Genomic DNA, 26696 nt, shown 5'->3' on the forward strand with positions numbered 1-26696 from the left:
CATTTATCTTCCAAAATTCATGTTTTATTTTGGCATTATAGATATTTCTTAATAAATACTGAAATAAACCCTCTTATAAAATCCATTTCCCAAAAAACTGTTAGACAAGGTAGTCTTAACATTTACCATTGTGTTTGACAAGAATTTTCCAGAGTGATTGGCTCAATTGATGTTTCCACCAACATAACTTTTTTTTTTGACACAGCTTTAGCAGTTTATATCTAATTCATAAAAATCATATGCTAGATTTTATGCTAAGTACCATCAATAAAAAGGGGAAAATAAAGCTTTCCAAACCTTCAACCCTCAAAGACTTTACATTCTAATTAAGAAAAATCATCATGTATAAGGACAAAAATAAGAAAAAAAATAAGACAAATATACACAAAGTAAAATCAAATAATTTCAGGACTGGAGGAAAAACATTGACAACTGAGAGATCATAAAAAGTCTTCTTTAAGAAGTGACACCAGAGTTCTCTTTTACGGTTTTTTCTCCTGAGGCAATTGGGGTTAAGTGACTTGCCCAGGGTCACTCAGCTAGGAAGTGTTAAGTGAGACTACATTTGAACTCAGGTCCTCCTGACGTTAGGACTGGTGCTCTATCCACTAAGCCACCTAGCTGCCCCCTGAGTTATGTTTTCGAGGAAGCTAGGAATTTTACAGTGCAGAGGTGAAATGGAAGAACATTCCAAGCATGGGGAATGCCTGGATCTGTGCAAAGATCCAGGGATTGAAGATGAAATGTTATGTATGGGGAAAAGCCTGTCCAGGATAATTATCTGGACCATCACTGTGTATATGGCAGTAATGTGAGATACATCTGGAAAGATAGACTGAAACCATATTATAAGAGGCTTTATTTTTTTTAATGAATAAAGTATCTTCTAAATGTTTACTGTGTATAAATCACTCTGCCAAGCACTAGAGACACAAACAGAAAAAATAATCCCTTTATTCAAGGAGTTCACATTCTAGTGGAGAGAGAGCACATGTAGAAGATCTCAGATGGAAGTTAGATGGAAAATCAATTAGTCCTCAGGATGCAGTGGCAAAGCAGATATTAATGCCTTTTCTTTAATGTCTTAAATGACTTCAGAGTCTGATGATGAATAATTTGACAGTGCTCTTGGGTTCAGACTGCTAGGCTATCTCCATCAGAATATGAAGGGAGATAGTGGTGAACTTGCTCTGTTCATACAGCCTCCTCAGGTGTGCCCTACTGCTTCATTTAAGCTGGCTTGCCTCACTGAATGTGGCAACTGGTTGACATTTAGTAGGAATGATCAACCCCTTCTCTAAAAAAAAGTTGTTTCCCTGGATGGTAGTTGTGAGGACTAGATGTTATAGCTGTGTCCTCAACTTTTTGCATCCTTGTTAAGAACCTTTTGGCTGTTTGGATGAAGTAGGGATTTCCTTTCTGAGCACCAGCTAGTATACAAATAATCTCTACTGTATACAATACTCTAGTCCCCAAACAGCCTAAGAGAGAGTTCTTTGTTTGGTCAGATTCTTGTCCTTCTAGACTAACTGTTGTATCAGGACTCTCAGATTAGAATAGCATTGTGAAGACAGTCTTTAGAGGGCTTTAATTGCAACAGAAGCTTTTATATTTAATCTGATAGGCATAAGGTCTCCTTGATCTTTGCTGATTAGGGAAAGGAATCAATTTTGTAGCTGTGTGAAGGAAGGATTAAAGAGCAGAAATCTCCTGGAAGAAGAGATACAAATTAGGGACTATTCAGATATCCAAACAAGAGGTAATGGGAACTTAAATAAGAATAGTACCTGCATGAATAGACAAAAGGGACTGCATCTGAGAATTATTATAGAGAGAGAATCAATAGGATTTAACAGCTGATTGCATATGAGGGAGGAAGGAAAATGAAGATATGAATGTGACTCCAAAACTGAGTTCCAAGGGTGGTGTCCTTAGTAGAAATAGGGACTTAGGGAAAGAAATGGGTTAAGGTAGAAAGAGTACTGTTTCAAACATGTTGAATATGAGATATTTATGGGACATTCGAATGGAGGAAGCTGATGATACACAATTATAGCTCATAAGATAGACACGAGTTAGATATGTAAATCTAGTAGTCATCCTCATAGTTTTTAATTGAAGCCATGGAAATGGAGATCATCAAGAAAAAAAAATGGACAAGTAGTTAGATGGATAGATGGATAGATAGATAGATAGATAGATGGTGGATGATAAATATACCCAGGTTTCAAAATAAGCAAAGAGGGCAGGGAATGCAGCAAATCAAAAATGTAGCAAAGGAGATTGAAAAATAAGTTTCATATAGGTAGGGGGCAATATCTGATATTGGATAATTTTGGGGGTAGGAGTATTTTCATTTTTTATGAACTTTTGCGAGATTATTGCCACAGTGTTCTTTTAATTTCCATTTATCTGATTTGTTACTGATTTTGAATTTTTCATGTAGACATTTATGACTTTTATTTCTTTTCAAAACTATTTATTCATTCCTTTTGACCTCCAGCCTATTGGGGAATGGCTCTTGATTTTGTATATTTATATCTATTTTCTATAGATTCTGTCTTTCAGACTTTTGCCAGATATCAATGAAAATATTATTTTCCCCTAATATGTATCTTTTCTTCTGATTCTGGCTGGATTAATTTTATTTCTGCACAAATTTTTATATTCTATATAATTGATATCTAGTTCATTTTATGATCTCTTGTATCCCATTCCCAAGTTCAAACTTTTCCCCAGTAATAATTATAAAAAAAAATATTGCAAACTTCCATTTTAATCTAATTTTATGAATCAACATTTTGTATTTGAATAATTAGTTTATTTTGGAATGTATTATTATATACTCTGTGAGCTACTCTTCTAAAAATAGTTTTCCTCATATTGCTCTCCAACTTTCCCAGCATTTTTGTCCGTTTGTTCCTCAATAGTTTGTGCTTTTTGCTTTAAGAAAATATCATGGGCATATGTTTAGAAATCTTGCTTCTGTGGTCTGTCCCATAGCCTTAATTTTCTATTTTATTTAATCCAATACTAGATGGTCTTGACAATTACTAGCTTTGTCTTCTTTCTTTTTCAATGTTACTTGATATACTTGACCATTTATTTTTTCCAAATGACCATTTTCATTATTTTGCCTAATTTTGTAGAATACTCATTTGGTTGACATATCTGTAAGGTAATTTGGGTAATGTTATCTGCAAATAGAAATAATTTTATTTCTTTTAGCACATGCTAAGGAGTGGGAGGTGAGAAGGGACAGAATTACACTTGTAATTTCATTAGCATAGAGAACTCCCAAAGGAAGAAACCTTTTACCAATGAAAGCTGACATTTTCTCTGAAGTTTTAAAGAATTATCTAGACCAGAAATGTCAAATACCTAGCACTCCTGAGTACAATTCAAAAAAGACTAAATTGCATTTTGAAAATATTTAATGTAATAAAAATACAATAAAATATGGATAATATTATCTTTTTCAAACTAAGTTAATATGTGACCTAAAGGGATCCTTATGTTCAGATTAGTGACCTCTGTTTCTATTTGAAAAGTCACCACTGTCACTGACAGATTAAAGGAACTTGCTCAGCACCATACAACTAGTAAATGTTAGAGGCAGGATTTCAGGCCTTAAATCTTTCTGGCTTGAGGTCATTTCTCTTTCTACTTCCTTTCTTGGTTATGTTTATTGTTGATCATACCCTCCCAGCCCCAATCCTCGCAATCTTCTGACACTGATACATAATTTGCTTGGTATACTACAGAAACTCAAAACTGAAGATTCTTTTTTTTTTTTAATTTAGCAAAAGGCTGATAAATCTATAGTTAAAAGCTCAGAATATGTTGAATGGTTTTGACATTTGATCACACAGATTATTTTTGTTTGTTTGAACTTAAAAGTATTGGTCCTGGAATAGTTAACATAAGGGACCTTTCATCAATTTGCTTCTTAATATGTTTGAGATTTTTTTTCTGAATTAAAAAAAAAAATTCTCAAATACTGGTCTCCATTACTTATTAGTTACATCTAGCGTCTACTTTGTCTATGGTGCATTATTTCATAAAGGATAAAATAGATCATAATATTGAGTCCAAATTATAATAAAATATATATCTGACTGACTTGCCTATGTTTTGGGAGACAAGAGTGAGTTTCAGAGGTCTAAATTCTCAGATAACCAAAGAAAATCATGTCAATCTTTTCTACCATCAAACCTTTGAATATGTAGCAATATTGACACTCTGAAATTTACTTCCCTTACTTTATATCCACATTCAAACTCTGGCTGCCAGAATGATGTGGGTTATATAATTCATTGCTTCCTGACCTGGTAGACAAAGTCTGTTTGCATTCGGAAGTCTGAGGTGCTTGTTAGAATTCTAAAAATGTCTTTGTTTTCTCTCTTCCTATCCCTATCCCACTCCCTCCTGGTTTAAGTTGAATTTTGATGTACCGGGCCTCCAGTATAAATTCTTGTAGTTGCTTGAGAGTAGCAAAATGACAAAGATGAAGGCAGGCAGGTGGGATGGAAAAAATTTGAAAGAGGAGAAATATGGAATCAGTTAAACTACAGATTGGACCACTGACCCCTGAATAATCAAGATTTGGCTCTAGTTACAAAAATAGAAGCGTGGTCAGCGTGTGATAGCAGCCTTGAGGAGTCTCCTTTGTAGTTTTGAGATATGAGGCACTAAGCCAGACTTTCCCATTACCTCAGCTGCTCCCAGAGTGTACATTAGACACTTGGAAAGGTTGCATTCAGTAAGTTATTGCTTCAATGCACTGAGTGACTTCTCCATGACCTGAAGGAGTTGTTGGATGGAAGTTTACAAAGGTGTCTGAGTTACAACCAAGAAGTAGTTCAGGCTAGAAGAAAATCTAACTCAATGTGGGGTGACTTCTAGAATAAAGTGTATACTCTTTCACGCCCTATCAAATTCTTGTTAGTCAATTCCACTTCAAAGTAGTAAACTCCAAAGTAATTCCCCCAGGTCAGTGTTGGATTTCAATAACTTAATAAAGTAAGTCTCCTAATTCAGAATCCTGATTTAGACCCAAGTTTCTGCTTCTTCATTCCAGCCTTCAATAATTCAATAACTGTAATACTATTAGGAAAATCAAATCTCCATCTGCCAATTAGTTTCCAAATTGTGCTATCAAAATTTGGACATTGCTTCAAGTTAGTCCTTGAGGCCTGATCCTCCAAATCTTCAATCTACTTCATCATCAGCTTTACTGAGTTTTTCTTTCTAGGTCATAGTAATTTTATGCCATGTATCAGAGAAATCCCTTTTAATGTTATAACCTTAATTTTTAAATTTTTTAAAAATGAAACTATTTCTATTTGCTTTAGGAAGAGATAAGATCCTTCTTCCTCCTCTGGGAAAATTTTATTTAATGTAGTTGTAACATGTAGAAAGCAGAAAACATGAACATGTGAGTAAGGTATAATTTGAGTAGTTTTGGAATCGGCTCTAAGAGTCAATTGTTAAATTTTCAGTGAGTATTTGTACCCTACAAACTGGCAAATGCTACAAATCAGGGTTTGGTTTATTTCTTTTTTTTTTTTTAATTGTCTAGATTAAAGAAAGTAATGGGAAAAAATGTTAATGATGCAGATTAATTTTTTTTTTTTTCTGAGACAATTGGTTTCAATGAGATAGCAAAGTCAACAATGAGACAAGTTAAGTGACTTGCCCAGTGATACACAGCTAAGAAATGTTAAGTATCTGAGGTCACATTTGAACTCAGGTCCTCCTGACTTCAGGGCTGGTGCTCTATCTACTGCGCCACCTAGCTGCCCCCAGATTAAATTTTAAAGTATGTCTTGTGTAATTTTTTTTTTTTTTTTTATGGTGGGCTTGTTAAACATTTACCAATATACTCCCAGGATTTAACCCCCATTGATAGAATACAAAGTGGTCTAAACCATATAGTCTTCTTGTTAAACATTTGCCAGTATACCCCAGGACTTAGCCCACATGACAAAACACAGAGTGTTCTAATGGATATAGTCTCCATTAAAACAGGATATTCTATCCAATTAAGAAATCCTTATCCAGAAGAATCCAATCTTTCTACCTGAATGAAAACTTCTTTTTTTTAATAACCTTTTATTTACAGGATATATGCATGGGTAATTTTACAGCATTAACAATTGCCAAACCTCTTGTTCCAATTTTTCACCTCTTACCCCCCCCCCTCCCTAGATGGCAGGATGACCAGTAGATGTTAAATATATTAAAATATATATTAGATACACAATAAGTATACATGACCAAAACGTTATTTTGCTGTACAAAAAGAATCAGACTCTGAAATATTGTACAATTAGCTTGTGAAGGAAATCAAAAATGCAGGTGTGCATAAATATAGGGATTGGGAATTCAATGTAATGGTTTTTAGTCATCTCCCAGAGTTCTTTTTCTGGGTATAGCTGGTTCAGTTCATTACTGCTCCATTGGAAATGATTTGGTTGATCTCGTTGCTGAGGATGGCCTGGTCCATCAGAACTGGTCATCATATAGTATTGTTGTTGAAGTATATAATGATCTCCTGGTCCTGCTCATTTCACTCAGCATCAGTTCGTGTAAGTCTCTCCAGGCCTTTCTGAAATTATCCTGTTGGTCATTTCTTACAGAACAGTAATATTCCATAATATTCATATACCATAATTTTGAATGAAAACTTCTTAAAGCCACAATTGTTTCTGCATCCAAAATTTCTGGTGTATATAAACTGCATAATAAATGTTAGTTTAACTGCTACTGAATTCATCCTATTGTATCCTTTTCTCTTTCTTTCAAAGCCACGTGGACAAATAGCCAAGACTTATTTTCCTGTTTCATTACTATTCTCTGAAAATTATGAATTTAAATAACAGAAACACTGCCAATAGTTGTTCCTTCAATATCCTGGAGAGCCTTATTTGGATAGTTCTCTCTTTATAGAATCACAGCTCTTAAGTCATAGGAACATAACTTCAGATCTGGATGGCCAGTTAGTCTAATCCTCTCATTATATTCTTGAGGAAACTAAGGCATAAAAAGGTTAAAATATCAGGCCTATTGTCATATAGATAGTGAGTATCTGAGAAAGGATTTAATCACAGGTCATCTGACTCTAAATTCAATGCTTTTTCCACTCAAATATGGCTGCATTTCTTATTAGTCTTCAGCATACCATCAACAGAATGATGTTTTTTTTTTTCATCCATGATTCTTAGAGTTTTCATTTTTGGCCATGTGAACAAGCATCTTTTGCTAAGTTGAGAAGGGAAGATAATTGGGAGGTAAATAATTGACAAGGATTGGCTATCTGTGTTCATTTGTTATCCTAACTGCATTGATTTTTCCTTGATGTTGACCTGGCAAGCTTCCTGTGAACCATTAACCCTGAACTCCTTTATCCATGTCATGAGGATTAACCTCCAATCTTCAATGATAGTACCATTTCTTAAGTGGAGAAAGTCTCTGCATGTAAAGAGTGCTGGTGATCATAGGTAGAGGGAGCATTACTAATGACATCATTCATAGGTTTTTAAAATTAACACACAAAGCAATATTTAATTATTCTATTCCAGGCTATTTGATCATTCTATGGAAGGATTCAAAAACTGGGAGTTTATGACTATCCATTGCTGGGGAGAAAAAGCAGCAGGTGAATGGATGCTGGAAGTTTTTGATACCCCATCTCAGCTGCGGAACTTCAAGACCCCAGGTAGGAACTAGACTTCATTAATTTCCTACTAAAATTGTTTTCTAAATTGTAAGAACATGAAATCATTTTTTGACCTATTATAACTATCACATTGCTTTTTATCTTACTATCATCAAAATAAGGTAGGGTGTAAATATTCACCATCAACTTGATGAGTTAAGCAGATATAGTCCATGCTCACTAGGAACTCATAGCTTGAGAAATTCAGTAGCAATGAAAACAGAGCAACAGCAGAGCATGAGCCACTGCCTCTTTTGCCCTAACTAATCTTGCCTTTGTTTCATCGGGAAAACTCAGAAAATCTAAAATGTCTGATCTTCACTTCTTTACATGATTGATAGGAGAAAATGAGTTTCTTTAAGTGTCTCCACCCTGAGTTCCTTCTAAATGAAATTTGTTCACTTACGCAAGGTATTGGATTTGTCCTATACTAGCTAAATGAGTCCACTGCAGATAGCATGAATTATGACATTCTACTCTTTCTTGAGTGATATAAATCAAGAAAATAGAAAACCTTTTGGGTACTTGTAGCATAGAAATGACCATGTGAATAGAGGCCTTTTCAGGATGGCTCAAGCCATCCTTTAAAAGCCAGCTCTGGTCATATCCTAGAGAGTAGAACACATGCCAGTGCTCAATTCACCCACCTTCATGGTTTTTTTTAATCCATTTTGTAATCAACTCATCATCCTACATTGACAATTATCTCATCAATGCTCCATCTGGTTATCCAGTAAAGAACCAACTCTAAATCGATCCATGTTGCCATTATCAAATTCTGAGTCTTCAATGGAATTTACACATCACAAATGAACTCAAATCTCCCATATTTTGAAGTGTGAATAGACTTAGCTACATGAAATTTTATGGGAGGAAATATTCCTACACAAAATGCAGTGGCAACCTTTAGAATGATTGTTTTGAAAAGGAGAACTTAAAAAGTTATTGATTCCAATTCACTTTATAGATGAAGAATTAAGTCTCAATAAGGTTAAGGTAACTTGTCTAATATTTCACAGGTAATAAAGGTGAAACATTTGAACTGAACTCAGCTTCTATGACTCTAAATCAAACATCCTTCCTATTGTATCACCATGCCTTCATTATCTAGCTAATAGATGTTTAGGTGGTGACATGCTTAGGTAAGCAAAAAAAGATGCCTAGCTAAGTGACAATTGTCCAATAAATATCAGTATGCATTGAAGACCTAACATTGTAACGGTGCAGAATTCAACACAGTGTTAATAATAATAATAATAATTGATATTTATATGTTGCTTGAAGTTTTATGAGTCCATGACATTACAGTACACTTCATTTGAACTACTCTACAATCCTATGAAGTAGACACTATAATTGATATTATCAGCCCCATTTTATAAATGAGGAAACTGAAATGTTCAGATAAAAATTTCAAGAGCCCATGACCACAAAGCTGGTAGATAACAGAGGTGGAATGTGAATGCAAGTTTTCCTGCCTCTAAGTCTAGCCTTATATCAGCTCTATCACATTACTTCTTAATATCCAAAATCGTGTTCCTCCGCTCAAAGAAATCTTTTGTATTTGGCACATAAATCACAATATATTCCCTTCTTATATCACAAGAAATAAAAATCTGCTGGCTTTATAACTCTGCAAGGACATAGCATGTTGTAATGGGGGGGGGGGGAGGGAAGGTTGACTCAAATGAGGGCGGGAAAGGAAGAACATTCTTGGCATGAGAAATAAGGTGAGCAAATGCAAACAGGAGAGAATAGAATATACATGAAGGGAAGATTCTGAAATAAGGTTAGACAAAGAGGTAAGAGTTGCAGTGCAGAAGACCTTGATGATTAGATTCACAGTTTTATATGCTTTATTGGACTGACTCTGGGACACTTATAGCACCTCCTATGACAAGTCTTTGCTATTCCTCTGAGTTGTTAGTGTATAGAACTCTATTCACTTAGTGGGATACTTGATAAAACTCTAGTAACCAATTACTCCATGTTGTCTCTTCTATTAGACTGTAAACTTCTTGAGGGCAGGATGTGTATTTGCTTTTCTTTGTATAGTCGGTGTCTGGCACAAAACAAATGTTTAATAAATGTTTTGTTGATTTACTGCTCTTCCCCCTTCCTCAGATTATCATGCATAAATTTCCATAGTCACCACTATGCCTCCCATAGTAGATGATAAGTTTTTTGAATCACCAATGCCTTATACATAATAGAGATTTAATAGCGACTCTGTGGTCATTGGATTGAAGATTTTATTACAATGATCTCATCACTTAAGTCACTTTACCATGATGAACCTATTTCCTTATTTGTAAAACAGAACTAATAAACTGATAAAATCTATCTTAATTCAACAAACAACAGGTTTTTTATGAAGTTCCTGCTATGTAACAGGCTCTGTGTTAGGTGCTATTTGTGGAATGTTTTTTAAAGAGCTATATAAATGAAATTGTTACTATTTCAACTGCAAGCACACAAAAGTAAAGGTCCATGATCAACTCTACTCCCAGTTAACCCTAAACATTTCTTATTTCAGACATGGTTTTCTTTTTGGCTTTTTTTTTCTTGTGAGGAAAGTATTAACACATGATCATTGATAGCTGTTTTGTAATAACCCCTAAATCCTATTATATTTAGGGATAAATCATACTTCTTAACAGAGAGTGTTTTTTTTAAAGGAAAAAGAAACATCTACTACATTTCTATAGTTACTTCTTCGGAGTATGATAAATTTTTGAAAAAGAAAGTCTTTATTGGATGCTTGGTTGGGGATATAGATTTCTTCCAGGCCAAATTAAATAGTGAAATCAGTCCAAAATAGAAACATTGCTGGCTCCCATTTGGATTTTGTATTTATTCATTATTAAAATATATATTTTGTGAAGCATTTTCATTTTGCACATTAAAGCTGCCCTGGGGGCAAGTGACATTTATATGCTGGCAAATTGCATAGATTTTCTCATTCCTTATTTGCACAGCAATTGCTTAACAGAATGTCATTTCTTCAGTCTTCTGCCTCCTTCTCCACCCCCATGGCTATTTGCTTCCATAGTGGAGGAAAAATGAAGTCACTAATATGATAGTGGTTCTAAGGAAATTGTGACAGTGGTTATAAATCTCAAAATAATATCCCATAAGTACACACAAAAGAGGGAAAATGAAGCTGAACGGCAGGACAAGGCCTATTTTGTCTATTATGCACTTAAGGAATAGCACAAGAAAAAGAAACGAGATGCATCATGAGGCAGCACTCACTGAGAACTTAAAAGGAGGTTATCAAAGAAGCTGTGAACTAAAGCAGAAGAAATAGATTTGAGGGTGGTTGATAGGTAGGAAAACAAACAACCCCATTATCCCATCTTTCTGTCTGTTCTTTTTCTGAGCTGAGTGAAATGAATAAGAAAACTTGCTCTGGTTTATACAGCTATTCAATAACAAAAGCAATCTATTCCTCAACTTTTTGCAATCTCTGAGTAACTCTTTCCATTGCTTAAATGCAAATTATGCACATACATGACTACAGTCAGGTAATAAACCTGGAGAGTCTTGGGGTTTGAGCCTGAGTATTCTGTAAACTTTAAGAAGGATGTCTTATAACAAGTGATTTCAAAGAGAAACAAGTAGTGAAAAGCAATAAAAATAATAGTTCATATCTATAAAATACTTTCAATAATGAAGTGATGTAGGTAGTACCCATATTATTATCTAATTTTATAAAGTGAAGAAATTGTGATCAAGAGAGAAGAAATGTCTTATGGTCACATAGTTAATAAATACTGGAAGAGGGATTTGAACCCAGGTTTCTGGATCCCATACTTCATTCTTTTTACACTTTACCACCCTATAGGACAATAAAAAGAATATAGCAAATAGTAATGCTCTTGAAAGCAGGAAATGTCTTACTTTTCTTTTTATTCCCAGGACTTAGCACATATTAAACATTTAATAAATGCTTATTGACTGAGTGAACATTTTAAGAAGTTTAGTCTTCTATACTCCTAAAAATTAAGATCTGCCTTTCTTTAAGTCCCCAAGTTTTCACATGGATAAATATCACCTGTGGAGGGCTCTCACCTGAAGTTCCTTGTATGCAGTAGTTGAGAACAACTTCAGTCCCTTAATTTTCACAAAATAGTATTTAGACAGATCTTGTATTTTATGATAGCATCATGGTCTAAGATATTAGTTGTCTTCCTGCTATTTTATATCATTTTTAGCTCATATGTATTAATCGTTGAATCAGTGGTAATTCCTTTTTTTATTATACTTGAGGCCAAAAGCCTGTTTTTGAACCAAAGGATAACTTTAATGAAGCCAAGATGTAAATGAATAAATAAGTATGGAAGAAGTCTACCCCGAAGAAAAGTTTCTTGAAATCTTACCAAAGAGATAATGCATTGACTCTGATTTTCTAACTCTCCTGAAAAGACCAGATAGAATCAGATTAATTTGGGGTGTGTAGTGTGTGTGTGTGTGTGTGTGTGTGTGTGTGTGTGTGTGTGTGGTGGTGGTGGTGGTGGTGGTGGTGGTGACTGGATAAATCTGTTTTAAGGGCTAGCTAAAGCAAAATCTTCAGTTGGTGACCTAGAAAATTATGAAGAATTCAGTTGATACTGAAAATTTTCTCTTGGGGTTACTATAGCTTATGAAAAGGAAATCTTCCATAAAATTCAAGGATTCTCTGAGATGGCATATAATCTGGTATCCAGGAATTTAAAATCCTTTAGATTCTCCTTCCCCTCCTTTTTCTCTTCTTTTCTCTTCTCCTTTTCCTTCTTTTTCTTTTTTTTTTTAAAAAGAATGTCTTCATTGTCTTATCCAAACTGGAAATGCAGTGGCTTTTCAGGGGTCTAATCCCATTATTGATTGGCAGGGAGTCTAATTTGTTCCATTTTCCTAGGCTGGTTTGTTCCCCTAAATAGCTAGCCTAGTGGCATTCCTTTTACAGGAGCTCACATATTGGTGACAGGCTTAGTTCAGAAACCTGATCAGTTTTATCCTTACTTCAGCTCATAATTCCTAAATTCAAGAGCTCCTTCAACTTTCAGTTTTCCCAGTGGTAGAGAATATAAACATTTGTTCCTTATCCCAGCAGATTATTCTTCATATTCATTCTTCTTGGAAATGTCATATAAATTCACTACATGCAAACTTTTAAAAATAAATTACTTCTATAATTTGTGCACATCATTGATACTTCTTCCTTTAACAATCTCCTGTTTGGGTGTCATGATTAGGAGGTAGAATAATATGTAATAACATGAATATAGAATAAAATTCATGAAGGGGAAGAAGAATTATGTATGCGGGAGAATCAAACTCTGTGTGTACATATATGTGATTTTGTTTAAAAGTAAAAAAAGTCTTCCCCCCATGTCAGGAAAAAAAAAAAACTAATGTAGATCATATGATGAAAGTTTACTCTGTGTACACACTTACTCACAGAAATGAATTTTAGGATCGGCCACTCAGTAATTCATACATATATCAAGCTCAACTTCCAAATAATTTTCCAAAGTTCTTCTTTTTATTTTTTGAAAGGAACAGAAAGATAAAAAAGACCTAAAGTTTAAGCTTTTGTTGATTCTCTGATTTGTCATTTTTCCCAAGGCAAATTGAAAGAATGGTCTTTGGTCCTCTATGGAACATCTATCCCGCCTTACTCTCCAACAAACGACTTCCCCAGAGTAGAACGTGTACGTTCTAGTCGAGTGGAAGACCCTACAGAAGACTATGTTACAGATGATTATTCAGGTATGTGGAAAATTATGTTTAGAGCAAAACTGAGCAAATCTACCTGCAATCTACCCCTATATCCAGGACAGATTGCATTAGGATCTTAGAAATGAAAAGGCTGAAAGGAACTTAGTCAAACCCCTCATTTTATAAATGAGGAAATCCAGTGAGATTAAATGACTTCCCCAAGATTACATATGTAGTAAACCTTAGAAGGTAGAATACGAACCCAGGATCTCTGATTGTAGAATAAGCAGTCCATCGACTACACTACATTTCTTCTGTCATGGGCTTCTTTTAGGCTTTGATGTCATTGAACCCCTTAGGATAAAATCTAAGATCTGTAAATTCTGTTATGTTCCAAATTCAGGTTAACTTATATGGGTCCTATTCCTTTGAATGCCTGTATATATTAAGGAATTGTTGCATAATGAGCAAACTTTTCACATTGGAGAGCTGTTCTTAAATTACACACTTAATACTGCCCTTGGGAAGACTACATATTTTTATAATTCATGTCAAGGTCTTTCCTTGTAGAAATTAAGAGAAAACCCTTTGTTGTTATGCCTCATAACTTAATATCTTAGGTACTCATGCAAGTCCAGTTTAAACAAGAACAGTCTTGGAGTAATTTATAAACTTCGATTATAGTGCTTTCAAGTTTACTGAGTTAATCAGGATGTAATTGACTAAATCATCCAAGCTTTCTTTTTTGGCAATGTAATTTTCCTATGCAGTAGAAATCCCATGGGCCATTTTATTATTTTCTGTTGTAGACAAAGAGAAAGGATTTCCCCATATATTTATCAAAAATAGCAAAGAAATATACCATATATGTGTTAACTGTCTTTCTGCTCCATGGTACTATTCTTTCAGAATGATTTTGATCACTAAGTTTCTTCCCTAAGCAAGTAAAGATAAGCTCCTTCATGGTCTGTTCATGAACAGTTTCCATGTTGACTCTCACAAGTGAGCAAAGTGTCATAGACTTTGAGTGTCTCAGAATTTCAGTTATAAGGAACCTTAATGAGCACCTAATCCAACCCATACCTGAAAGAAAGTCTCTCTTCAATATCCCCATCATATGGTTGAAGACCTCTGATTAAAAAAAGACTACACTGTCTACTGAGGCCATCCACTCCACTTCTGCATAGCTCTAGTAATTAGAAAGTTTTTTCTTCCTTCAGATTTAAATATGTCTTCTTGAACCTCCTAGTCCTTCCCTCTTAGGACCTGAACTGAGGTTACTGAATCATAGTAATCCATAAAAGTATAATAGTTTCTTAGGATTAGCTAAATGCTGGTTACCTTGACTTTAGAATGGACTATTCAGGGAAAGTACTGGAAAAACACCAGAGTTTTCATAACAAGTACAGAGTTCTCATAACAAAGATGAAGAAATGCTTTTTCCTCTCCTATTTCCTCAGTGATCTGATGAAAAATTGTGTCTACCAGGGAATCATTTTCCTCTGAAGTTGTGCTAGTGCTTAAATGCTAACTCCAATTTTTTTCAACTTTTTTTTTTCCAGAAGTCAGCTAGGCTTCATTAACCTGACTGTATGTAGATCTCTTTACCAATTAATCTGATCATAGAAGTTCTGCCTCAATCACACTGCCTTCACAAGCTTTTCAAGTCAATGAGACACAGAGCTAACCTGAAATTCAGTTCAACAGAACAGAGATGTTATTTGTCAGACCTCATAAGCTATTTCAAAAATAGTAATAGTATATGTTATACTTAGGAATATTGCAACCTGCAGGAAGATAATTTTTGTTTAGTTGTCTTTCATTATGACTCCATTTGAGATTTTTTTGGGCAAAGAATCTAAAGTGGTTTACAGTTTCTTTCTCCAGCTCATTTACAGATGAGGGAACTGAGGCAAACAGTGCTAAATGATTTGGTCAGTTACACAACTAGTAATTGTCTAAAGCCATATTTGAAATTAGATCTTCCTGCCTCCAAGACCAGAATTGTATTCACTGTGCCACATGGAAGATGGTTGCTATCATTAATTACCATAATGTTATTTAGGCTTTTTAATATATAAGAATGATTACAGTTATCCCTTCCACATTAGGCCTTTTCCCATTGCGTTTTGATATATGATGGGTTAGCATAAGAATTTAAATGGGATTTAGGGGAGAGTTTTGCAGAAGCTGCAGATAACATGCAAAAGTCAGCAGATGACATAGGAAAAGTTTAGAATCTCAGAAATATTGGAATATATTAGAAACTATAAATTATATGTATAGTATTACATATGTGAAACATATAATATCAGCCCAAATATTACAATAATGTACTGTAAATAGCCCAAAGCAAAAGAAAAATTCAGATTTCTTCTCTAGTATGAAGAAAGGGCCAAAAAATTTTACACAAATTTCCTATATCACAAGGTTTCCTCACCCCAAATACCTATAATATAGAAGGGTAAGTGTACCTGCCTTTCAGACCTAGAACTTATTATTTTTATAATGAAAAAATATTATAATAAAAAATATTAAGGGGCACATAGGTAGTACAGAATAGAGCACTGGCCCTAAAATCAGGAGGATCAGAGTTCAAATTTGGCCTCAGATACTTACTAGGTATGTGATTCTGGGCAAGTCACTTAACCCTATTTGCCTCCAAAACAAAAAAAAAAAAAAATGAAAATGAGGGACTTTAAACATTTATAATATAATGCATGCCAAATTTCAGAGTGCTCTTAGAAATTCTCTGTGGACTCGCTGGTTGCACCCTGGATATTTCATTTCCAGAAAGACAATTTACATCCTGGAATGCTTATCAAGGAGTACAACTAGCATATAATATAGAGGGATCTCAAGATTATGTCATCTCAGGAGAAGAAATTGAGGAAGAAGAGCCTTAATAAAATAGCCATCTGCGAGTATTTGAGGGGCTGTCACTCAGAAGAAAGATTGAACTAGTTCTATTGGGTCTCAGAAGGCAAAACTAGGACCTAGTAAAAGTTACAGAGTGGCCAACTGTCCAAAAGTAAGGATAGCCTGTCTATTATAGACAGATAATCTGTCTGCTCTACTTTTACAAATTGGAAGACAATACATGGTAAATGTCATTGTCTGAAGTAGGAGGAGCATCTGTCTTCAAGCATGGCAGCATGACTACGTGGGTATGCTAGAGAAGGAATTTGTATCTGGGTATGTTTCGGATCACAAGGCTTCTGAGGTTATTTCCAATTCAGAAGTTTTGCAATTCTATATATTATATCTGGGTGACAGGGGAAAAAAAAAAGATCCCTCCAGTAATGTTCTTTTGCTTGAAGTAAACTCTTTGCTGTGCCACCGTTAATATCCATTTCCTCTCCAAAAAAATATGGTATGCTGCTGACAGGAATTACAGGATTATAGAATTTTAGCTCTGGAAAAGACCCTAGAGATCAAGAGATGAAAGATTCCTAATTATAAACAGCTAGTAAAAGAAGCCAGTTCTGTCACTAGTTCCACCAATCAGGAAAAAGTTCAACTTCCATAGGAAAGACATGAAACTTTTATCATCTTTGTGCCTAATGCTGATGTCCATTGTATGTTTTCTTTTATTCTCTGCCAGACAATATGAAAATAGTGGGTTCATAGAGAGAAGGTCCCAAGTCTTGAGGTGATTTGGACTTACTGACTTATTTTTAATTTTATTTGTAGTTTTCCTTTGTTCAGTTGCCCATTGGCCTGTGGGCAGGGATATAATGGTTAATATATTATCTATGCCTAAAGTTCCTGCTTTGTAATCTAAGACTAGATGCTGATAAATTTGTGCCAAATGTCATAGTAATGTTTTATGTTCACCACAGTATCACTGAAGCTCATTGTGTTGCTTTGCTAAACTCAGAAGAGATGAGCATTGTGCAATAGCTGTATTTCTGTTCTAACATTGGCTTCTTTCCTATTTTTTAACATCCTGAATATTTTTATGTCTGTTTTTGATCCATTGACACTGATATGAAAATCTCCTTTATTTATACATAGTGGTAACTCATCTATAACTTTCAATCTTCGCGTGTTGCTTGGGAAACCAAAAGGTTAAATGTGTCAGAGACAAGACTTGAACTCAAGTCCTTCCGATTCCAAGAACAGCATGGCTTGATTTCTTGGGGAAGTGGAGAAGGGAGGGGAATGGTCTTTAGGCATCCAATGAATTTGAGAAAATCAAAGATTCGTCTAATGACTTAACAATCACATTGATTTCTGAAGGATCTGCATAAGGCAAGAGAAATACAAACTCACTCGAAAATCATTTCTCTAAATGTGTTGTTATTTTTGTTTCTTTTTGGGTTCCTAAAGGTCCTTGTGACCCTGAATGCAGTAAAGTAGGATGTGATGGGCCAGGACCAGACCACTGCAATGACTGTCTCCACTACTACTACAAAATGAAAAACAATACACGGTAAATTTCTGTCTTTATGCTGCTCAATTCATAAACTGTGGTTCACCTTGTCCATGTGGAAAATTATGAAAATGCTTCTCTACTAGCTTCGAAAGAAAGGCATAATTATGTTGTTACTATTGAGTTGTGCTAGCTTTTTGTAACCCTGTGAACCACAGCATGCCAATGATGTCCATGGAGTTTTCTTGGCAAAGATACTGGAATGATTTGCCATTTTCTTCTCCAATGGGCTTAAGACAAATTAAGTCATTCGTCCAGGTTCACACAACTAGTAAATGTCTGAAGCCAGATTTGAACTCGGGTCTTCTTGACTTCAAGACTAGCACTTTACCAACTGAACCAATTAGCTGCCAGAGGCAGCAGATAGAGAAATTGTTGTTGTCGTCGTCATCATCATCATCAACAACATCATCTATATCATATTTAATCCTTACAGCAACACTGTGAGACAGATGCTCTTCCTTCAGAGATCTGTAAAGTAAGGCTAAGATTGTAATTCTTCTTCATTCTTCCTATTGGAAGAATGGCATCTCCCACTCTTATCTCTTGAGCATTCTCTTCTTCTCTCAGCTTCCCTCTTCCTTGCCAAAGCAATAATGCCCAATGTTTTATTGGATATAACAATGAGTAATTATATAATTATGGCAAAATATTTTATGTGCATTCTTTTATTAATCTTTATAAGAACTTTGTGAAAGAGACATTAGTATTATCCCTAGATAAGAGATTACAGAGATTAAGTAATTTGTTGAATATCAAACATAAATTCTGATTGATTCAGATTGAATGTAAATAGCAGAAATTTCTGCTTTGGCCAGAAACTCTGAGTTTCTTCCCCTCCCAGATTCATTTATTTATTTATTTAGATTTCCTTGTATTTGGTGAAAAAGGAGATTCTTTGCCTTAATTGTTATCTAGCTTAATCCCTGAATGGGTCCAGCATCAGTTAAACCAAGACCTGTTGAAGACCTAGTTTAAGGTCTCCCATTGCATCCATCTCCAGTTGTCCTGATTTATATTTTGCCACTGAATCATTTTGGTTCTGGAGGGGAAAGTGAGGCAGGTAACTTTGTACAGTCCTCCTCACTTAAATCCCATTCACTTTCATGTCATGGTATCACCTTCCTGATATCATGGTCCTCTTCAAGAATAGCAACCTTTGACAAAGCTGGGGTTTGAAACTGCAACATTCACTTTTTCATTCCTAGTTAACCCAAATTCCTTTTGATTAGCTTCTAGCTAATTTGTATATGAAACATAGTACACTTCATAGTAGGCACTTAATAAGTGTCTATTAATTGATGGATTGAAGGCAAAAATGAAACAAGGTGGAACAAAGAGATAGATCTCTTCTTTTCTATGGAATACATGAACACATTAAGATGTAGAAGGCTTCAGAGACCACAATTGGATATGAAGGCAGAGGATACACAATGAAATGGGTAAAAACTGGATTTTAAAGCCAAGATGAATGACTAGCTGTCTCTCAGATATTAGTAAAGTACATGAGAAAGAATCAATGGTGACTTCCATTTTTCTATTTTCTATCCCCAACAATCCAGAATCTGTGTCTCAAGCTGTCCTCCAGGTCACTATCATGCAGACAAGAAGCGTTGTAGAAAATGTGCCCCCAATTGTGAGTCTTGCATTGGAAGTCATACTAACCAATGCCTGTCTTGCAAATATGGCTACTTCCTGAATGAAGAAACCAGTTCTTGTGCCACTACCTGCCCAGATGGATTTTACCAGGACATGAGTGAGTTCATTTCTATTGTTAGGGGTTGAGGAAGAAAACATTGAATTTCTATTTAAAGAAGGGGTTTAAGTAAGGGGAATTCCTCTTTCCTGAAGTCTAGGTTCTGATCAATGTTAAAATTTAGTTATTGTTGAGATTTTAAGGAACTTGGATTTTTTGTGGATTTGGAGGGAGAGGGGGAATATGAGAAATCTATATACAAATCTGTATACAAAAATGTTAAAGTGGAAGCCAAGTGAGCAGATAATCTAAACATGATATGTATTGATCTGAAATTTCATGTTTCTGCTTTTCTTGGCCAAGTGGAAACCTAATATTTAAAAAAGGAATAACAAAAGGCTATTAAAAATTTCCATGCAAAAAAACACATTGATTTCCTGTCTCCTGGGTAGTAAAATTTCTGCTTAATTTCATCCATCTTATGGCTCAATTATATCATCTTATAACTCAACAGTGGCTTCAGTAATCAGTCAATAGAGAAATAGAATGGAATTCCCATCAATTTCTGCTTACATATAAAAGTCAAATGATTGGTAGGGAGAGGAAAAACCACAAGTGAGTGAAAAAGGAAAGATATAAAAAAGTATTGTTCATTCAAGGGGAAAGAGAGCCTTATAGAGGGAATGTGATTATTATTGTATGAAAGTTTCCAGAGTATAAAGAGTCCAATCTTCTTCCAAACTATGAGAAATAACAAGATAGATCCATTCAAACAATTTGAATATCAAAATATTCTAACTTTAAGATTTATATTTATATTTGTCTTTTATTAATCTTCTTAGAATGAAATAACCATATGGACCATATGGACCATACTCTTCAGGGGATTTTCTTGGCAAAAATAGTAGAGTGGTTTGCCATTTCCTTCTCCAGTAAATTAAGACTAACAGAAATTAAATGACTTGCTTAGGGTCACACAGCTTGATTGAATGTTGAAGGCTACAACTGAACTTCATATTCCTGGCTCCAGGTCCAACAGTCTATACAGTGAGCCACCTAATTGTCTCCTAAATACAATTACACTGATGCAAATCTTAGCTCTTTCATGCTGTAATAGAAAGCTCATTTTTGACTGCTATGTCTAACTTTCTGGTGATGTGACTTTCCATTCTTAGTGAGACTGGCAATTATCTGATGGAACCACAATTTATCCTCTATTGAAAATCTTTTTGGCTTGAAAGAATGGGCCACAGTTTGAGATCCATTAGGTTGGCCTTTAAACCAATATGATATAAGGAAGAATTAGAAAAGTAATGTAATGGAAGAAACACTACTAATAATAATTATTGGAATTTTTATATTAGTTTAAAGTTAGCAGTATTCTTTACATATATTTTCTCATGTGAGGATTGCATTTTGTCAACTTAGAGAGTTTCATAAATATGAATCATCAATTTTTCATCTTCACCATAATTCCAGGGAAAATACTAAAGTTTATCTCCATTTTAAAGACAAAGAAACTGAGGCTCAAATAAGTTCAATTATTTCCATGATCATGCAACTAATTTCAAAACCAGACTAGTCTTGGCTTCAAGCTCTTTCCACTGTCCTATATTATTTCTAGGTAGATAGTTCATAAAGAAACAAACAGACAAATAGAGTCCCCTTCTAAGGATAAACAATCAGCACAATCAATAGTTTGGAATCTATATTGTATTCAATTAGGACAATTATTTGTTTACAATAAAATGGAGTGTCATAATCTATAGAAAACTACTTAGGATTTTCCATATTTATTTAGTATAAGAGAGTACTTAGTAAACATGAAATACTTTCCAGATTAATGTAAATTTAAGCATGTATTCACATTATCTGCCTGCATGTATAATTAATAATAATAATTTCACAAACATATTTGAATTAAACACATCTTATAATTTTTAATAAGAACCTAGTTTCAGGCCATAATTTTTACCAGTCATATAAGGTCTTACTTAAGTTAGATAACAATAATTTAAGTTTCATCATAGAATCATAATTCTAATTTCATAATTCACCCTGATTTATGAATTTCTTTTGTTTCCTCTAATGGACAACTGCTTGGATTTCTTTTAACATATACACAGAACAAGGTTGACTTTTCAAAATCAGGATTCTTGGATGGCAAAAATTCTGTTAAATTTTTTAAAATATGTGTTCTGATAGAAAAGAGCAATGAAATTTGTAATCTCATGGTTCTTTTGGGTACTTTTTCCTACTCATATTGATGTGGAAGATATTGAGAAAATAGCAGGTATTAGAACATTTTATACTCACTCTTGTTGAATCAAATCAATGAAGTTATTTTTAACCTGAATTTTATTTTATTTTTGATCAGATAAAAACCTTTGCCGGAAATGCAGTGAAAACTGTAGAACATGTACTGATTCTCAGAATTGCACTGAATGCAAACATGGTTTAAGGTAAGAAATAGCCAACTCCATACATGGATATTCACTGCTTAAAATGATAGTTTTACTGCCTACTCTCACCTTCATTATCTCCCTCTCTATATATACCCTCATGTCTTCACTATAAAGCACCTTGTAGCCATTACATTATCTCTGCTCCTTTATATAACTAAGGAGATGTTATCTTCTTTAAGTTGGAATTTAATAATAAATATCATTATATATATATAGCACTTTAAAATGTGCAAAGTGCTTTGCATATATCATTTCATTTGGATTATAAAGAGATGAACTGATAAAAGAAAATATTAGTAAATTAGGCATACAACATTTTAAAGATACCCTTTCATTTTCTGATCAGTACCAGTCAAAAATTGGTATGCAAATGAATTCAGGGAATTGCGTTAATCCCTTCTGTGGTTATCATAATAATAGAAAATCATGCTTGGGAGAAATTTTCACCTGACACTGAGTTCTTATTTTAAAATATAAGATATGTTTAATCCAAACATATTTGTGATGTACGGAGGTGTTATATACATGGTCTCTTCAAATATCAGTTGTTCTTTATCTTATATATTCCATATTTGCTACCATTCTCAAATGATATACACATAAGTTTGCTATCAGTAGATATTTTTTTTTCTTTCAGTAAGTAACTTTTGCCATTGCTGAAACAAATAGGTGAAATCCATAAGAGATACTCCAGATGAACAAAGTAATCATGATATTTAAACAGAGAAAATCAAACTTAATTTAGCTTTACTTAGGTTGAAACACCCTCCTATGTCTGTAACTTATTTCCTTTAGGTAGGTGTTTTCAGTATATAGATTTTTGCTCAAAAAATGTTCACCTGCCCACCTCTCTGATGATAGCATCTAAACAAGAAATTCTCCATATGAACCAGTGTTAAATTTTTTTTTGTTTCAATTAATCCATGTAACCTTTTTTTTCTGTTATCATTACATATTATTGTAGTTTGAGAGTTGGAAAAGACCTTAACGATCAGTCAGTTCAGCCCCTTTTTTACAGATGGAGAAACTGAGGCCTGGAGAAGTTAAGTAACTTACACAAGATCCCCTAAATGGCAAATTACAGAGTTGAGATTCAAACTCAGGTCATAGAATCATATAATAAAATCTAGAAAGAGCCATATCAATATACTCCACTCCTTAATTTTAAAAGTAAGGATAAAAAAGGCCAAAGAGGTTGAGTTCCCATAAGCAGAAACTGGCAGAAGCAAGATTTGAACCCAGATCAGATAATTCCAACTTGAGCCCTTTTTCCAATTTACCACAATATAAACATACTTAATTTCATTTTTATGGATGTTTTGTGAGTTATAATTGCCCAGAATGGGATTCAATAGATATTGTCCTCTCTCTTCTTTAGAACTATACAAAGAGATTTACTTGTCAGAGCATATAATTGACATATTTCTTTTTTTTTTTTATACATGACCAAAACGTTATTTTGCTGTACAAAAAGAATCAGACTCTGAAATATTGTACAATTAGCTTGTGAAGGAAATCAAAAATGCAGGTGTGCATAAATATAGGGATTGGGAATTCAATGTAATGGTTTTTAGTCATCTCCCAGAGTTCTTTTTCTGGGTATAGCTAGTTCAGTTCATTACTGCTCCATTAGAAATGATTTGGTTGATCTCGTTGCTGAGGATGGCCTGGTCCATCAGAACTGGTCATCATATAGTATTGTTGTTGAAGTATATAATGATCTCCTGGTCCTGCTCATTTCACTCAGCATCAGTTCGTGTAAGTCTCTCCAGGCCTTTCTGAAATCATCCTGTTGGTCATTTCTTACAGAACAGTAATATTCCATAATTTTCATATACCACAATTTATTCAACCATTCTCCAACTGATGGACATCCATTCAGTTTCCAGTTTTTAGCCACTACAAAAAGGGTTGCCACAAACATTCGTGCACATACAGGTCCCTTTCCCTTCTTTAGAATCTCTTTGGGATATAATCCCAGTAGTAACACTGCTGGATCAAAGGGTATGCACAGTTTGATAACTTTTTGAGCATAGTTCCAAACTACTCTCCAAAATGGTTGTATTCGTTCACAACTCCACCAACAATGCATCAATGTCCCAGTTTTCCCGCATCCCCTCCAACAATCATCATTATTTTTTCCTGTCATCTTAGCCAATCTGACAGGTTAATTGACATATTTCAAGAAAAATCCAAAGCTTTTTAAAAATAATAACAGTCCAATTAAATCACGAAGTCTTTGTTAAGCATCTGTGCAATAACCTAACATATGTCGAGGTACTATTTCTTCCTCGCTGAGGATAAAAAGCAAAAATAAAAAATCCTTGCCTTCAGGAAGCTTGCATTCTACTGGTAGAATACAACATATAAATAGTTAGATATATAATTTGAGAAGGGAAAAGAAAGCACTAACAATTAAGGAGGGTCACAAAAAGCATCCTATAGAATGATGGTATAAAGGGGAACAACCTGTAGGAAAGCCAGGAAATAGGAGATAGAATGTTATGTAGGGAAAACAGCAGTGAGGCCAATTTGCCTGAATACAGAGATCCAACACTTTGATTTGGTTACAGAAAGCGGGGGGGAAGTGCAGAATGATGATTGCCATTTATTACTAGGGTTCCATCAAGGTTATGATGATTTCATCAAATATTCATTAAGTATGCTAGGCACAGGGAATACAAAAACAAAAACAAGATAACCTCTATCCTCTAAGATCTTTCACTCTTCTGTGGGGATATAATTATATATATAAAATAACAATAATTTAACAATAAAATAACAATAATATATATGTAATAACAATAATATAAAATAACAAAAATGATATCTTCAAAATAGCAATACCTATAAAATAAAAATAATTATATAATAACAATAATTAAATTATATGTAACAATAATTATATATAACAATATATAATATATATAACTATATGTTTAACAATATAATAATAATAATAATTTATTTATAAACAATAATAATTATAAAATATGTTAATCTGAGGGGGGAGCCTCAACTGCAATATTTAGGGAAGACTTTGTAGATGAGATGTTATCTGAACCAAGCTTTGAAAGAAAACCAAGATGTTTTTCTAAAAGATGGAGATGAGGAGAGATCTCATTCCTTGTTTGGAATATGAGATATATATATATATATATATATATATATATATATATATATATATATAAAATGGCAAGGTGGTTGTTTGTCCTTCGTTCTCAAAGAGAACCATGACATCAGGGAGGTGATGCAAGTGAACTGAATCTAAATGAGGGAGGGCTGTGCAAGGTCACCTGCCTCACTTTCCTCTCCAGAGCCATCTGGTTCCAGTGGCAAGATATGGATCAGGACGACTGAGATGGCCCTTGATTAAGCATCTCGCATGTGCCAGACACTGTGCTAAGTAATGAGGATACAAAAGAAAGCAAAGAGAATTTATGAACTAAATTAATGAATGAGGGAGAGAGAGACATAAAGGGAAGTTGAGAAAAAGAGGAAAGAAGGAGGGAGGGAAGAAGAGGGAGAGAGAGAAGAGAAAAAAAAGCAACAAGCATTTATTAAATACTATATCCCAGGCACTGTGGTTGGTGTACAAAAACAAAATTGTCACTACTTTCATTCTAATGGAAAAAGACAACACATTAAGTATAGCTGGAAAAGAAGGAGTGAAGGTACCTATTTTGAGAGAACAAGGCAGCTAGTGTGAAGGTAGAGCAGACTGTAGAGTGAGCCAGAAGGGAAGTGAGCAATGAGCTTCTGATGATATGGCAGCCCTGGGCAAGGGGGCTCAAAAGTCACCTAGTTGGCCCTAGGGTGGAGTCAGTCTCAGGAGGGCAAGGCAGCCAGTGTGTAGGTAGGTCAGACAAGAGAGTGAGCCAGAAAGGAAGTAAATGTAGATATTTAAAGAGGAGTAAAGTTAAATAAGACTTAAAATAAAGTCAAATTAAGCAGGCTGGTGCCAGGTTTGAGATGACTTTAAATACCAGTTTGAGAAATTTGTATTTAATAAAATATAGCCTCTGTTTTTAAGATATTTTGAAAGGGAGAGGAGAAAATTTTTCCATTTTCTGAGACCAAATAGAAAAGATTTCACCTCCTTCTAGGTAAGGCTGTATGGCAAAAGAAGTGTCAAGTTTCAACTATGCTATTTATTAACTTCATGACCTTAACTAACTGATCTGTCTCAGTTTTTTTTTTTCAGTTATAAAAGGAAACAAATATCAATATCAGTTTCTGCAAGTTTCTCCCAAGTATTAGTGCTTCCCTTTGAAATTACTTTGTCTTTTTTATTCACATATAATTTCCTCCCAATTGAATGTAATCCCCTTGAAGGCAGGGATTGCTGCATGTATTTTTAGTGATTCTTGTTTTAAATTCTAAATCACAAATGCGCGTGCGCGCGCGCACACACACATACACACACACACCATTTCCATACACATATCAGAGCACAAAAAGAATTTAATAGGAAGCTGTGAATCTTCATTTCATTATACATTATTTTCTTTTTCTCTCTCAATAGTATTTTATTTTTTCTAATACATACAAAGTTTTCAACATTCATCTCTGTAAAACCTTGTATTCCAAAATTTTCTCCCTCTCTTCCTTACCTCCCCCCACCAAAAGAGCAAGCTATCTGATATAGGCTAAATATGTACAATCCTTTTTAACATA

General features: G+C 34.3%; 1 protein-coding gene across 2 annotated transcripts in view; it reads left to right on the forward strand.

The window, feature by feature from the left end:
• Positions 1 to 26696, forward strand: part of PCSK5 (proprotein convertase subtilisin/kexin type 5) — a 611928-nt gene that overhangs the window by 402124 nt on the left and 183108 nt on the right. For both annotated transcript variants that reach the window (XM_031939641.1, XM_031939639.1), the window contains exons 13-17: positions 7584 to 7720; positions 13331 to 13474; positions 17756 to 17858; positions 19421 to 19614; positions 21932 to 22016. In XM_031939641.1, coding sequence (XP_031795501.1) covers positions 7584 to 7720; positions 13331 to 13474; positions 17756 to 17858; positions 19421 to 19614; positions 21932 to 22016 — 663 coding nt within the window. The remainder of the gene's footprint in view (positions 1 to 7583; positions 7721 to 13330; positions 13475 to 17755; positions 17859 to 19420; positions 19615 to 21931; positions 22017 to 26696) is intronic.

This window comes from Sarcophilus harrisii, chromosome 1, assembly GCF_902635505.1.
Source record: "Sarcophilus harrisii chromosome 1, mSarHar1.11, whole genome shotgun sequence".
NCBI lineage: Eukaryota > Metazoa > Chordata > Mammalia > Dasyuromorphia > Dasyuridae > Sarcophilus > Sarcophilus harrisii.